The following is a 16,107-nucleotide window of genomic DNA, read 5'->3' as shown; positions in this document are numbered from 1 at the left end:
AAGTTTTATATTTTCTAAGAGATAAATCACACTGCTTGCAATTATGTCCTTGAATATTTTTCTTAATATGTGTGCATTTCCTCGCAAATTCAGTTAATATGAAATAGAGGAAGTATTAATTTAAACCTCTCATTTAGTTGGGAAAGCAAGTTATTTTGGAATTATAATGACGGAATCATAATACGAGAATTAAATAGTGATGATATTATTGAACTGAAAATGAGATACATATGATATACTTCCTCCATTCCATATTAAGTGGATTTTTGAGGGATTTTTCATTGTTTAAAATAATTAAATTGTTCAAAGTTCAAAATAATTGAATTGTTCAAAATTCACTTAATATGAAATGGGGAACAATATTTTCATCCTTCCGCCTACAAGTTCAACAAAACTCCTTTAATGCAAATATTGCATTTATGTTAAAATTCTATTTAATATACATAAATAATTTATTAAAAATTCAAGCTATAGTTTAAAATTTATAAACTCAAATTTTTAACCTGGCTTTAACTTTTTCATTGCTTATTATAATATCAATAAGACTTCTCTAGCTGGAGGCGTTTTATTTTTTTTGGTTGCTAGAAAGCTGGAGTGATTATTGTATCTAGTATCTACTCCTTTCGTAACTTTGACACACATTTTAAGAAGTAATAAATAAAATGATTATTGTATTATATTAGTCGAAGGGTTCAATTAATTATAAGTTATCTAAATGTTGAAAAATAAATACAACAACAACAACAAACTTAGTATAATCCCACAATGTGGGGTCTGGGGAGGGTAGAGTGTACGCAGACCTAACCTCCATCTTAAAAGGTAGGGCGGCTGTTTCCGAAAGACCCTCGGCTTCAAGAAATGTTGAAAAATAAATAATTAGGTAAAATAAAAATAAAATAATAAATTATTTTTTAAATTAATCAAGTAAATATAGACGAGTAATATAATAAGAAAGTAGGCAAGTAGCTCAGACTAGAACTTTTCTAGATGATTATTTAGTGTGACAGACTGCTCCAAATAAACCTGGAACTTTTAGAGGGGATGGATTCCAATAAATATAGTTTTGAAAGTCAAGAAGTAGTTTGATACTCCACTTGACTACAACTTTTAATGCTACAATATTTTATCCTAATTTTGAGAAAAGAAAACTGCAATTTGAAGTTGGTCTAATTCTGTTCTCAATAAATAGTGATTAGTATAAAAAATATGTCTTTCATTCTGTTCTCAGTAAATAGTGCTTATAAAATTATGTAGATTGTTCGCAATTTGATGTTAAATTTTGTATAATTGAACCTAGATTAACCCAAATTAAGGATAGTATATTTTTATAATGGAAAAACAGCATGATATATTTTGATATAGACACCAAAAAGAATATAAAATGGACAGGCCCCATCTAGCAGCCGCCAGAAAATGATTTTTTTTCTTCTGGTGCTATTATTTGTAATTATTGGACCAGTAGATACGAAAGATATATTTTTATTTGAAGGGACCGTAGAACACAGTTTGCTCTTCAGGCCAGGGAGACATAAGTTCTTCAAAGGCACGGTGGGAGTATAACTTTAACATCATATAACGTGAAAATATAAACTTATGTCTTGGCTTTTTTTTTGTTTTATTTTGTTTTGCTTCTTCCAATTTTTTTGGCTTGTTTGACGGCTAAACTATTAAGTGCGTATGTTAGTACTCCTATTGTCCTTTTGCACAATAAAATTAACAAAAAGAATAACTTTAGGATAAACAACAAACGAAATTAGGAGTAAGTTTAGTGTGTATATATATATATATATATATTAATCAGATCAAACAATTTTCCCTTTAAAATTTTCAATTGAATGGTGCAAAATGCAAATTTCTGATAAACTGTTCAAATCTTGTTTAAAATTTAAATCTGTTTTCTTATTCAAAAGTTATAACTATTGGTGGCATAGGCACTGTATGATAGAGTCACAATTGCTTATGTCTGTCTATCTTTCTAAATGGAAATTTTTATTAAAAAAATTAGTGAGAATGAATCTTTGAAATCTAAGTATCAGATGAAGAACAAGACTATGACTGTTGGAATTTAGACGAAGTAATTCTTAGGTGGGAAAGACAATACTCGTACTTAAATATAACCAATGAACTATCAGTGACTTTGCCCCTCTTCTTTTTATTTATTTTCCACGCGATGTCGAGACTAAATTCAAGTTCTCCTCGAAAGTTTCACGTTGAGGGTAAAATACTCTTAACAAAGGCGATTCCCATAGTCACGACATTTGAACCACTGATTCAGTCTTTTAGTACTATCACGGTATCACCTCTTAATTTCCTTCATATTACTTAAACATCACCCGTATACTTTATTTTTCACTTTTATCAAATAAATATTACAACTTTGCAATACATAATATATTAGACCGTTTCTTAAATGACGAAATCATTAGTAATTAGTAAGTGTATATATATATCCATGATTGTCTCAATATTCAATTGCACTCTAAAAAGAAAAGCACTAACTCCCTACCTGAGGAATGTTAAGAGAGATTAACGATATAATTTTGAATTGAATTTGTAGCAAGTTGAGAAAAAATCATTCTTTTCAGGTCAAAGAAATTCCTCTATTTTTTTATTTGTCTTTTCCTCTTTGATTGATCAATAATTCACTTCTCAAATTCTTCAACAACCCTTTTAATGTTTTCCTATTAGCCGCCTTCTATCTAGACTATACAGTTAGTTAATCAACCGAGCTTCTAAGATTTCTCATCTGTCTCATTCAAAGCTATATATTCCCAAATTTTTGTATCAATTAGGATTTCATACTATAACATGAATATTAAATTTTCAATTCTTGTTTTAGCTTCATTTCTTGTTTCATTTCCAATTCCATCTTATTCCTCAACAATCTTTAGTTTATCATCTGAAGGTTCACTTTCTGCTCCACAAGATTCAATTTCGTCTCGGAATGGAAAATTCACTGCTGGTTTCCACTCTGTTGGCGATAATGCGTATTTCTTTGCTATATGGTTCACTAAGCCATTGGCTGATGGAACCAGCACACTTGTTTGGATGGCTAATCGTGATCAACCGATAAACGGACAAAGATCATATCTGTCACTGATCAAATCAGGAAATCTTGTACTGATTGACGCGAATCAGATCAATGTTTGGGAATCTGGTACACAATCATCAACTTCCTCTGTTGAGTTAAGGTTGCTGGATAATGGAAATCTTGTTCTTGTAACTTATGAAGGTCAAATATTATGGCAAAGCTTTGATTCACCTACTGATACACTTCTTCCTGAACAACCACTTACGAAAACCTCAAAGCTTGTATCGAGTAGAAGCTCGACTAATTTCTCCTCAGGGTTCTACCAACTACATTTTAATGAGGATAATGTCCTGCACCTTGTCTTTGATGGCATAGAGATGACAAGCGTTTTCTGGCCAAGTCCGTGGTTAATCGTTTGGGATGCAGGTCAGTAGAAACGTATTCAGAATTTAAATTTAATTTGTTCAATCTTTAGGTATGCGTTCAGAATTTAATGCTTGACGAAATTTAAGTGATTCTTTTACATATACAAGTATCTATGTATACTAGTTCTAGTTGAACCAGTTGCTTATATATTCCATTCGAGTCTATTGGTTAGTAAAGACGTATTCATGATTTAAATTTAGTTGGTTAAATATTTAGTACAACTTTTTAAAAAATTTATGGGTTTAGAATCTTGATATTTGTTGAAATTTTAGTGATTTTGATCAATATATTTATGTTTTGTATCGAAAATACTGGTTTAGTTGAACTCAATGCCTATAAACTCCATCCGTGTTTGCAGGTCGGTCTACCTACAATGACAGCAAAAATGCAGTTCTTGACCGTTTAGGGAATTTTACATCGAGTGATCAATTTGGATTCCAATCTGCTGATTATGGTGTGGAATTGCAAAGAAGATTTAGCCTTGACGTAGATGGCAACCTTCGATTGTACAGCCTAGATAACCTGAGCAACACTTGGAAAGTTTCTTGGCAATTATTTCTAGCAGCCTGCAGGATTCATGGAGTTTGTGGATTGAACAGTTTGTGTTCCTATGATCCTGTTTCTGGCAGAAAATGTTCTTGTGTACCAGGATACAGGATGAGAAATTCCAAAGATTGGTCCTATGGTTGTGAACCAGAATTCAAGATTTCTTGCAACGATACAAGCTCGTTGGATTTCATTCCCCTTCGCCATGTTGAGTTTTACGGGTATGATATTGCATATTATCGCAATAAAACCTTGCAGGAATGTAAAGATTTGTGCTTGAAACATTGTGATTGTAAAGGTTTCGAATACAAGTATGTTGAGGGAAATGGCACCTACGGTTGTTACCCGAAAACACTTCTCTTCAATGGATATGTTCAGTCTAGTTGGCCTGATTTTGTTTACCTGAAAGTGCCTAAAGCACGACGTGCCTGGCAGGAGCAGTATGAAAGAAACCTCCAATGTGATGATAAAAAAGTGATGTTGGACAGAGCTTACAGAAGGAAAGAACATAATGGATGGATAAAGTCATTCATTTGGTCAGTTTTTGTAGCTGGAGTCTTTGAGATTCTCTGTGTTCTCACTTACTTTATTAAAACGAGAAAAAGCTCGAATGAAACCATGCAAGGCTACCTTCAACTTTCAACAAGATTCAAGAAATTCACCTATGCTGAGCTTAAGAAGGCCTCTTCCAATTTCAGTGAAGAGATAGGCCGAGGAGGCGGTGGTATTGTGTACAAAGGGATATTGTCTGATGACAGAGTTGCAGCTATAAAGTCTCTCTATGGAGCCAACTATCAAGGAGAAGCGGAATTTCTAGCAGAAGTGAGCACTATAGGCAACGTAAATCACATGAATTTGATAGAGATTTGGGGATATTGCGCTGAGGGAAAGCACAGGCTTCTAGTTTATGAGTACATGGAGTATGGCTCTTTGTCAGATAATTTGAATGCCAACAATCTTGATTGGGAAAAAAGGTTTGAAATTGCGTTGGGAACGGCCAAAGGACTTGCATACTTGCATGAAGAGTGCTTAGAATGGGTCTTGCATTGTGATGTAAAGCCTCAAAACATACTTTTAGATTCCAATTACAAGCCAAAAGTTGCTGACTTTGGGCTTTCAAAGATATTTAACAGAGGTGGCTTGGATCATTCGAACTTTTCCACGATAAGGGGGACGAGAGGATACATGGCTCCAGAATGGGTTTTCAAGATGCCTATTACCTCCAAAGTCGATGTCTATAGTTATGGAATTGTTTTATTGGAGATGATCACAGGTAAGAGTCCGGAAATTTGTGCGAATGGTGGCTCGGGAGATGATGATTCTATGGGACTAGGGTTGTTGGTCACTTGGATTAGAGAAAAGATGCGCGGAAACAGTGAAAGAAAATCATGGATTCAAGAAATTGTGGATCCTTCATTAGATGGTAAATTTGACTTGGGAAAAATGGAGCTCCTATTAAAGTTAGCTTTGCAGTGTTCGGAGGAAGACAGAGATGCAAGACCTACCATGTGCGAGGTGGTGGATAAAATGGTTCATCTAGAAAATTTCGAGTTAAAAATAGACATGTTAATGTAGTTTCTCAAGTTGTAAAATCTTGCCAAAGCTGATTTTAGAATGATAAGATAGGTTACTACAAGCTTTATATGTAATGCGTCTTTGAGTAGCAACTACGTTTGAATTACAGAAAGTAACTCCTTTAGAGAATGACAGATAATTCTTAACAATATTGTGCAATATAGCAACTGTTTTGGTGTTGTGCCTCGAACCCATGTATGTGGCAAAATACGGGGATGACTTGTGGCTAGGGGTGAAGCCTGTTTTTATTTTCAGAAAGATCCCCACGCTGAGGGCTAGATGGAAATTGTGCCATCACTAAATCAAGTGGTAAATATATATCAACAACACCAAATGGTGTGCTGGGATGGATATGGATGAAATTCATTTACCCTTAATCGACGTCTCAGGTTTGAGACCTCATAAATTCATGGTAGAAAATGTTTCCCCCTTAAATTGGGCACTATAGGACGCTAACATTGATTCGTCGGACCAATGAATTCCAAATCAGATGTATTCCTATTGGAGCAAGCCTTCTATCAGAACCAGCCTAAAAAATAGGGCATGCCAACATAAAGAGTACACTCTACCATTTGCAGGTGACCATCATATATCACATAATTAGAAAATTTTGACCAAAACTTAATCAAGAGGCTGCCCATTAGCTGGATAGATCAGCAATAAATTCAGTTATAAAAAATCTTAGTCATGATCAACTGTCTCATAGTCAATAATTAATAATTGAATCTGCATTTCTGTTAGTTGATAAACTAACAAAATCATTCAAATCGGTCCTACTCCGTTCCCTAATCTAATCCATTTGCTGACCATAATACTCAAGAACGACTACTGGCTATTTTACAACGCCAAGCCCAACAGATATGCTTGATACATTTGTATTCGTTGATACTAGTATATTCCTTTATACATTTGTATTTATTGATACAATTGTATTTCCTTTATAAATTTGTGTTCATTGATACAATTATACTCGTTGATACAGCCTCTCTCCTCTTTCTCCCAAATCTCACTCGTCTCTCTCCTCCTTACAGTTGTGAATAGTAATTAAGCAAATTATAACTATAGATTTCTAATTAAGCCCAAACTATAATCATTTTTCAAGGTTTGTCTAAATAAGAACATCAAAAGGACCAGTTCCTTCCATATTAGATTCAACTTCTCAATTCTAAATCAGCCCAACCCAAAATTCCTTGACCCGGCCCAAAGCCCTTTTTCTCTCTCGTGTCTCACTCAGAACACATTCCTCTTGTTCCTCTCTGCAAATCGAAAGGATTTTCTGTTTAGCAGAGTTTCATTCATCAGTAGAAGTGGAAAACGATGTCGTCAGTTAGAACTTCAAAGGGTGTATTAGAGATAGTAAAGTTTGCAGTATACGTATCAGTTCCATTTGGTCTCATGTATTTGTTCGCCAACAATAACAAGAATCTTCAGAAAATCATGGGACATGTAAATTTCTCCTCTCTTTTTTTCAATTTAAATTGTAAAGTTTCATTTTTTTGCTTATATATTTTCTGGTTTTTAGCTTTCTTGGGGTTTATTTTTCAGCTTGAGTCAAATTTCTTGAATGTACATTTTTTTTGAACTCAAGCTTTGCTGTCTCATTTACATGTCTACTTTGATTGAATTGGTGATTTGTGAAAATGGATAAATTGTTGGAGGTAAAGTTAATTAAAGGTTAATAATTCAACCCCTTTTACTTCTTTTTTTAATTTTTGATAAAGAGGAGATGAATGAAATGGTCCCGAATAGAGAGGAATAGATTCATATGGTTTATATAACTGATCTGAACTAGATTGCGGTTGAGTCTTAGTTGATTGATTGATTGAATAGAATCTGAAGAGGAAACAGTTCTTTGGAATAGGTGTCTTTTTTTTTTTTCGAAAGAAGAAATTGGGAGGTGGGGGAAGAGAGTTCAAACGGAAAAGTTTCATACATCAGTTAAGTTTAGCAAGGTGAACTCTTTGATGTTTGCTAACAATTAGAAATTACGTAAAGTGATGTTTTGCATAATCCGCACTTATTACTTGTGTAAATGTGAGGCAATGCGCTTGTGCAAAATGTGGAGAAAGGTGGATGAATATCCTGGATTATTGTATGTATATTGCAGAACCTTTTTGGATAGAAGCATGTCATTATTCACATTTAGAAAACCAACACTAAGCTAGGGGAATGGGCCTTGTACAAGAGTATAGAATGCAAGATTGAGTGATGAAGAAACTGTGAAAGAGAGTAGGGAAGGATATATCTTCTTGTCCTAATATATGTGATGCACTTTCCTTTTTAGTGTGTCGTAAAAAGTATGACACCTTAGTGTGTTAAATTTTTTTATATTATGAGATGATCTATAACCACACAAACTTTTCTTGTTTAAGACCACAAGTTTCAAAGGCCGTTTTTTCTTCCTTAAAATTTGTGTCCAATCAAACAGCATCATATAAAATGGAGCAAAGGGAGTATAAAAGAGGGTGAAAGAGTAACAAAGAGGAGGGAATGTGGCATGCTGTTGAAAATTTAATAGCTATGAAATAACAAAGAAGATGATAGAAGTGTGGCAAAGAGAGTTGTTGCTCCATAGAGGATTGGACCTTCTGACAGATTTTCTGGATATAACCACGTCTTAGATCTTGCTTTTCATTTTGGATTTGGATAGACTATCATGTTCGTGGAGATTTTAAGGCTCATAACCAAGCTTTACTATGTATTAGGCTATTAGCATATCTATACAGTTCGACACAAGAAATGTATGTCTGAGATTCTGGGCGGAAAAAGCTCATTTAAATGTTTTTCTTTAGGTGTCCGCTGGTTAAACAGAAAGGAAAGGTAAACACAGGAACTAGTAAGCCTAATAATTTAATTTTACTGAGATGAATTATCTTACCTTCCATTCCTTTCTTCCGTGAAACCATTAACACCTCTAAAGAGACCGCTAGAAGTATAGCTTTGCTAAGGATACTAAGCATGCTACTTGCCTGATGCCTCAAATGCGACAAGTCCTTGCAATGTATGTACTTCTAGTGGTGAAGCGATAATGGTTACAATATTTGAAGTATAGCTTTGCTAGCGATAAGATATATCTTCTAGTTCATTGTTTTACCTCATTGAAAATATATTATAATTTGCTTATCAAAAGAAAATATATATTCTAAACCATAGTAGCATTATAAAGATGCATTCAGAGGTATGCTTCTGGTGTCAAACTGATGATGCAGCCCATCTTTAGCCCTTCCAAATTTCCGTATTTTGGAATATTTTCTTCCAAACTGATGATGCAACCATAAACCTTTTGCATTTTTCAGTCTTAGGTTGGTTTATAGGTTACCTATTTTATCTGAAACTTTCTCTTGGTATGTTCTTCAGGGTTCTAATCACAAATGTTTTCCCTTGAACTGCCATTAATAGGCTTATAGCTTCTGTTTCAGGTTTCTATTTATGTTCATTACTTCTTTGAAGTGATTAGTTACTATAAGCCCGTGTAATTCCCAAAGTCATGTAGCCAAGTAGTTTCGACTGCTTTGGTGGTTTTGGTCCTGCGTACAACAGAACAATCACCCTTTTATTGATAGCCGAAGTGCTTCATTTCAGATCAGTTCTTCGCTGCAACTGCTTTCACGAGTGCTTCCAATTGACTTTCGAAGTTTTTCCCTCTCTGTTCCTTTCTCAATCTCTGGTCTCTCATGCTAAGCTAATCAAGTTTTTTTAAAACTTGGATGTTTTATCACAAGACAAGGCTTGTGCTTTCCATTCTGGGGTTTAGTTATTCCAATTTCTCCTTGCAACAGATGGTATTCATTAAGATAATAGCATTCGACTTCAAGTCCAGTTCAATTTTAGTGCAATATTCTTTCAGTATGAGGTAGATTTAGCATGATACTAGCTCAATTGGATTTGGCTCTTCACTGATCCGATGCAGTAACAACGGTCATCTCCTAATCATAGTTAACTCATTTACAAAATGATCATCTCCAAATCATATATAATATCTGAATGAATTTATACCATGGCTGATTTTTTTAACTTTTTGCAACATGGTTCCAATAGATATCTTTGGCTTACAAAATGATATATTGATCTAAACCTTCCATGTTTTTGCTTGTGAAGCGTGAATATGTAGTTTATCCGACAGAAACTGTAAGGCCCCAATCGCCCGAGGAGCTGAGGGAGATTGCAAAAGAAATAGCTCGGAAGAGAGAGAGGGACCACACAATGCGGAGCTGAGGAAGACAACACAAGAAATTGACGTGCAACCCACAAAATGAAGAGGCATAGAAGAATTTGTAGATCTGTTGGTAATGAAGGAACAGCTAATATTTGATGGGTGTGCTTACTAGTCTGTTCACCAATAAGTGAGCTTGTTGCCAATAAAACAGAGTGGCTAAGCCAGTGATTGTATACTGCCATTTCTGTGCTTGATGTATCTTCCTTTTAATATACGTGTAGCAGTTAAACAAAGTTTGACCCCCCCCCCCCCCCCAGGATTGAACAGTTTTTCCTCTGATTATAGATTCTTTAGACATTTTACATTTGTAATTATAGTATTCTTATGTGGTTTTCTAATTTTTAATGTGGTCGGGCACCCTGCGCATTGTGGGAGCTTAGAGCACCGGGCTGCCCTTTTTTTTTATGTGGTTTTCTAATTTTTAATGTTTTGAGAAATTGAGTAATCAATGTCTAGATTCAGTCTTCAGATGTGTTGATCCACATACTTCCGACTGCAGAAATTGTTTTTGCAGGTATGGTAGACAAATTAAAAAAGGTTTTCAACAAATGGTAAAATATATCTTGGTTTCCAAACTAGACGTAAAAGTGGATATCTAATATTTGTATAGTGGACAAGTAAAAATTGACGGAGTATATGCAAGTAACAAACTTTCATGAGGAATATTTTAGATTCACCTCCAAACTTGTTTGTTGGTTTATGCTGAATTTCATGTCTTCATCTTAGGTAAAGTTGGTTAATTAGGCTGAGCAAAGAATTCATTTCTTCCAATAATATGTGGTAAATAGATTGTTGGAGTAGAGCCAATATGTGAATGCAAAAGAACTTGTTAGCTTTCATAGATTTAGTTCATCAAGCCAGGAGACAAGTGCCATTTGAATTTTGATAGTTAAATCGTAAATGGCTGAGTAAGTTCCAATAAAACTGTATATTTTGGCTGCAAAACAAGCGTTGGAATCGCTTGAATGGTAGATCCTGTAAGCCTATGCACCGGTACTGCCTGTGAGAGAGACTTGGTTCGATTGTTTCCTTTGGAGAAAACCAATCCCGAAACAGGTGAAGAGCTACAGATCAAACCTCCAATTGAGACAGGTAATCCAGGAGTGGAACTATTGCATCATTATCAGGTCTTGCAAGGGGAAATTGCTTTAGAATGTTATGCTTTCAGAGTTTCACTACTTCTCTACCTTTGATTTAAAAACTGATTGAACAAATCCACCTATAATCAACTTAACCAGGAGCTGATATTGTGACTCTTGCTGGAGGAGTAGCATATCACAAACCAAAATACCAAAGCAGAAAGCACAATCAGAATGGAAGAGCTATTTAATAAAAAGAGAAAGGAAGAAAGAAAAGAAAATCAAGTGGTAACTATAACTTCGGTGTGTTTTATTCACCTTTAACCAGATATCTCAAGTTCAAGTCTTGAAATGGACAAATTTCTGGACACTTTCCCTGTAAATTGGTCCTACAAAATGCTAATCTAGATTAGTCGGGTCTGTAAGTACCAAATACCTAATGGTCAAATAATATGATTGACACCAAATCAGAGAAATACCTATTGGGGCAAACCTTCAATCAGGACCACCCTAACAAATAGTGCATTACCAAAATGAAAGAGTAAACTTAACCATAAGTAAACTTGGCATGTCTTTTGCTAAAACCTAATTAACAGGCTGCCCATTAGCTGGATAGATCAGCAAGCAAATTCAGTTATAAAAATCTTAAAAGTCATGATCAATTGTCTCATAGTCAATAATAAATTAATGATTCTGCATTTCTGTTAGTTGATAACCTAACAAAATCATTTAAATCGTTCCCAATGTCCCCTTATCTAATCCTAGGTCCAATTGCTGACCATAATACTCAATAATCACAAGAACGACTACCGGTTATTTTATCAAATTATTCATTTATCTATTCAATCGATGTCTGTAATTATTTTCTCTAACTAGTTGTTCGCTACGCTCGCAACTCGATACATTAGGCTAAACTAGTATACGTATTCGCGATATTGAATAAACAAAACGAAAAATATTGTATGAATTTGTTCCTACTCTATAAGCCCAAGGGAGGGTCAATGTCACTCGAAGGCCTAATAAATCGTTCAAATAAACTTTATGAAAGCACCGCGTGACATTAAAAATGAAAGATAAAGATTACTGGTCAATAATTGAAATGTCATTCTCACCAAACTTGTTATATTATCACATAATTTCCACATGTTCTCGAATGTTCCTTTTCACAACTAGATTAGGTTCCACTGATATTTTATTTTAAAAACTTTGTACCATGTCTTCTAACACGTAATAGTGCTGCATCCACCACAACCACAAACAAAAAGGGTAATTTTAACCCACTATAATCAGCATTTGCCTAACCATCATATCACAAAACTAAGCAACTTAAGTATGTTTTTTTTGACTAATAACCCCATTAACAGGCTGCCATTAGCTGGAAATCAGTAACTGATTAAACAAATTCAGTTATCACAATAAGTCATGCACAACTGTCTCCACATTCAATAATTAATAAGTGAATCTATTTTTGGTGTTAGTTGAAAATCCAAACAAAAAATCAATTAAAACTGGACCTACTTGCCTTCCCTCCCAATCTAATCCATAATATTCTCATCACTTTTTAACATTTTCCAATCTTCCAATTATGTGTAATTCAATCTTAAACTAATCAACTTCGTTTAAACGGTCTGATGAATGAAACAAACACGTTTATAAAGTTCATTTAAAAAGTAGTATATTTTAGCAAAGATCTAAACCAAAATCCTCTCAATAATGGTTCAAATATCCTAAATATTAATTTTCATGAGGATGAGGCTGATCTTGAACCGTTATCCAATCCGGTTCAACATTAGACAAGAGAATGAGATTCTCAATTTTAATCTTTTCAGTGCATTTTCCTCTGAACAATAGATAGATAAGTTCTTTTCCAAATTACTTTTTCTTCTCTCTGCCTCTCATCTGTACATTACTGCAAAATTATTTTTGTGACGGGAATTCTACTGAAGTAATTAAAAAGAGATTAAGCAAGAAATAAAAGGGTGGGGTGGGGCTACGATCTTCCATTGTTTCTCCTCCGGTTCCATATCGCTGAGAAGCGACAGCCATTGTTGTCTGACCAAAGAACAGTTTTAACCGTAATCACTGATTCATCACTCAATCTTGCTGATGCCAATACGCTTAATAACTGCATTCCTTATTGCATCAGTCTGCATGCAGAGTCCATTTTGTTCAAACCCAGACATGTAACTCTTCACTTCCTTCCTTATCATATCTTGCAGAACTGATAAAAACTCTGGGGTAAAAAACTGTTCCTCTCCTGATTTGGGTGCAGCACAAAAATCATAGCTTTGCTGGGATTGAGGAAGATGACGCATGAAAGCCGCGGGTGAAGAAGTTACGACTGCAGGTGGCGCAATCGGTTTATCAGCCACCGGTGGAGGGGGAGGAGGCGGTGGTAGTGGTGGTGATTTAGGGGACTGGGTGGGCTTTTCAATGGATCCGGATCCCGGCAACGAAAGGCAGAGAGATGTGGGTGGGTCGGGTACAGATGGAGCAGTTTCGATCTGCTTAACTGGAGGAGGAGGAAGAAGAGGGAAAATCCCGCCGGTTCGGGGAACGGGTCTATAAACAAGCGGCTGGGGAAAACCCGAAAGACTGGAATCACTCAAGTCGGATCCAGATGGACTACCCGGATTCATAGAAATAGCAGAAGTAAAATTGGTACAGGGACCAACACTAGACGATCTTTTCAAAGGCTGTTGAGGGGTTTCAAAGCTTAAATCTTCGGACATGGAAGGACACTTACGTTTAAGAGTAGAGTTCCAGTGATTCTTAATAGCGTTATCGGTCCGACCAGATAACAAACGGGCAATAGTCGCCCATTTGTTACCAAACTTCGCATGAGCCCTGATGATGGTATCATCCTCTTCAGGAGTAAAAGCACGGTGCTCCACTTGAGGAGACAGCTGGTTACACCACCGGAGACGACAGGATTTACCGGATCGACCCGGAACCGATTTGCTTATCAGAGTCCAATTTCTAGGCCCGTGTTTCTCCACAAGCGTCTGCAACAGCTCGTCTTCTTCAGGACTCCATGGACCCTTGATCCGATCCGAATCTTTTCTCTGCGTAATCGCCGCCATCAAAGGAATAGCAACCGATTAACCCTAAAAAAAGGTAAGCAAGGCAGATAGATTACGAGAAAACAGGAATCGATAAATTTCCGGCGACGGAGAATGAGGAAAATATTTACAAATTTGACGGTGGTGGGAGGCGGAGCCTCGCCTTTACTGAACGAAGACTTGTGGGGGAGAGATGGGGGATTTTATACTAGAAGAAGGAAAAAGGATAGGGATGACTGGTTGAGGAGGTTGAAGTGACCGGTTAAAGAGAAGCAAAGGCAGTTACACTTATACAGCTGGCAAAGACACGCGTCACAAGATGACACGATCGATGTAGACACCTATTTAAATCACAATTCTAAAATCTCGGGAATTTTTAGATATTAAGGGAGTAGTTGGTTTTAAATAGTCGTTATACCGTGTCATTTAACTTTGACTTTGCATAAAAGCTCTTTAAATTTAAATGTATAATAAAAGATAATTAAATTTGTATAAAACTAAACAAATAAACATTCGCATTAAATTTAGGGTCTGAGGTAATTTGCGTCCTAAGAAATAATCTATATGGCGTGTGATGTATGTTATGCCACGTACGATGCATATATCTACTTATTTTACTTTATACAGGTTTAACTATCTAAATATCACATAAGATGTTTGCGTTCTATGCAACATCCTATGTGGAGTCCAACGTATATTATGATAGTACGATTCATATATTTACTTGTTCAACTTTATAAAATTTAATTGCCTAAACATGTACAATCAAAATTAGAGAACATAGACACGAGATACGGCCAAATTAAATAATATATTTATATCTTTGTATATCTTTTTAAATATAATCTTTTCATTCATTTTTACTTGACTACTTTATTTTAGTTGGTTCATTTTTATTTTTTCACTATTTCATTTCAATCAATATTACTGTACAATATTCATTTTTTATCTATTTGATAAATTATTTTTCAAAATCTGATATTATATATCAATTGATATAGATATTGTTGTGAAATATTTAAAAATGAACAAGTAAAAATAAGTGGACTATTTTGGTGAGATTATGGAAAAATAAAAATTTCAATGCACCGACCGTTTTGGAAGTTAATAATAATATATTTATTTATTTTTGTGAAGTGTACGTACGGTTATAAGGGAAGCTGAGTAAGTGGATGGGCTTTGACTAAAGCCAGGCTGGAGAGCATTTTCATGGGCTTTGATATTTTCCTACTTTTATGTTCAATTTTTAAAATTTTAAATTTTATTTAATTTTGGGTAGTGATGAGCTGGCACTAGACGACAAATAACTGTAGCAGAATAGGAGGACGAATTCTCTGATTCAGCCAGGCTGTAAAACCTGACCCATCATAACGGCCATCATGCCCACCTACACGTGGCAGTCACACGCGGCCAGTTTGAACTGCCGTAACGGACTTTAACGTTTTGTGAGATTTTAATTAAGTAGATCGGATTAGATATTAAGAAATTAATTAGTAGTTGATTAATGTTTGTTACCTAGATTTAGGAAAAAAACATGTCACGCAACTTATATGGTAACCGAAAGGTTGTTTCTCCACTTCTTCTAATTAATGAGCGGATTTATAGATGGAGGAATTTCAACAATATTGCTTCAAAGCCTAATGCTTTTTTCCTTTAAAAATGCAATCTTAATCAACGTGTGAATGCTAATCTACCAAAAATTCGGTATTCACTTTTATTCTCTTCATTTCATATTCTCTTGGTTAAAAAAAAAAAAACTAATTCGGGATGTATTTATTTATACTATTTTATGTAATAGTATGAAGAAAAAATAATAATTTGATTTCTGAAATGAACAAGTAGAATAACAGAAAGAGAGTATTAATCGTTCCTTGTTTTGGTAACAACGATATTGTCTAGCATTTTATGTAATTCTAAAAATTAAACAACTTTAAGAAATCGCGGTATTGAAAATCAAATTAGAATCATATTGAGAGGTCCATTGAGATGATTAATTTAGAAGATATGTCATGGAATTTTGTCAGGTAACAACGACATTGCCTAGCCTTTTATATGAGGGTAAAATATAAACAATCAAAAAAATTGCGTTATTGAAAATCGTATTAGAATTGTCGTAGAATTTTGTCAAGTATAACAACAACATTGCCTTGCTTTTTATATGATTATGAAACT

General features: G+C 34.9%; 3 protein-coding genes across 3 annotated transcripts; 2 read left to right on the top strand and 1 right to left on the bottom strand.

Moving 5' to 3' along the window:
- The first annotated feature begins 2,476 nt into the window (after nt 1–2,476).
- On the top strand, nt 2,477–5,729 carry LOC129904604 (putative receptor protein kinase ZmPK1). Its single transcript, XM_055980171.1, has 2 exons — nt 2,477–3,457; nt 3,816–5,729. Exons 1-2 carry the CDS (start codon nt 2,809–2,811, stop codon nt 5,576–5,578), a joined length of 2,412 nt encoding a protein of 803 aa, XP_055836146.1. The 5' UTR covers nt 2,477–2,808; the 3' UTR covers nt 5,579–5,729.
- Nucleotides 5,730–6,815: 1,086 nt separating this feature from the next.
- Nucleotides 6,816–10,197, top strand: LOC129904521 (uncharacterized). Its single transcript, XM_055980085.1, has 2 exons — nt 6,816–7,024; nt 9,677–10,197. The coding sequence occupies exons 1-2, from the start codon at nt 6,896–6,898 to the stop codon at nt 9,791–9,793; spliced, it is 246 nt and encodes an 81-aa protein (XP_055836060.1). The 5' UTR covers nt 6,816–6,895; the 3' UTR covers nt 9,794–10,197.
- Nucleotides 10,198–12,565: 2,368 nt separating this feature from the next.
- On the bottom strand, nt 12,566–14,121 carry LOC129902677 (transcription factor MYB44-like). Its single transcript, XM_055978041.1, has one exon. It carries the CDS (start codon nt 13,954–13,956, stop codon nt 12,964–12,966), a length of 993 nt encoding a protein of 330 aa, XP_055834016.1. The 5' UTR covers nt 13,957–14,121; the 3' UTR covers nt 12,566–12,963.
- Nucleotides 14,122–16,107: the final 1,986 nt, after the last annotated feature.

Source organism: Solanum dulcamara, chromosome 9 (genome assembly GCF_947179165.1).
Source record: "Solanum dulcamara chromosome 9, daSolDulc1.2, whole genome shotgun sequence".
Taxonomy (NCBI): Eukaryota; Viridiplantae; Streptophyta; class Magnoliopsida; order Solanales; family Solanaceae; genus Solanum; species Solanum dulcamara.
Note: the sequence above shows the minus strand (reverse complement) of the source record. Positions and strands in the feature narration are given on the sequence as shown.

What these genes read in the sequence shown, in the direction of transcription:
- LOC129904604 (XM_055980171.1), top strand. Translation starts at nt 2,809, where the DNA reads ATGAATATTAAATTTTCAATTCTTGTTTTAGCTTCATTTCTTGTTTCA. An exon ending in GTTAATCGTTTGGGATGCAG is followed by an intron (nt 3,458 to 3,815) that starts GTCAGTAGAAAC and finishes CCGTGTTTGCAG; the next exon opens with GTCGGTCTACCTACAATGAC.
- LOC129902677 (XM_055978041.1), bottom strand. Translation starts at nt 13,956, where the DNA reads ATGGCGGCGATTACGCAGAGAAAAGATTCGGATCGGATCAAGGGTCCA.
- LOC129904521 (XM_055980085.1), top strand. Translation starts at nt 6,896, where the DNA reads ATGTCGTCAGTTAGAACTTCAAAGGGTGTATTAGAGATAGTAAAGTTT. An exon ending in TTCAGAAAATCATGGGACAT is followed by an intron (nt 7,025 to 9,676) that starts GTAAATTTCTCC and finishes TTGCTTGTGAAG; the next exon opens with CGTGAATATGTAGTTTATCC.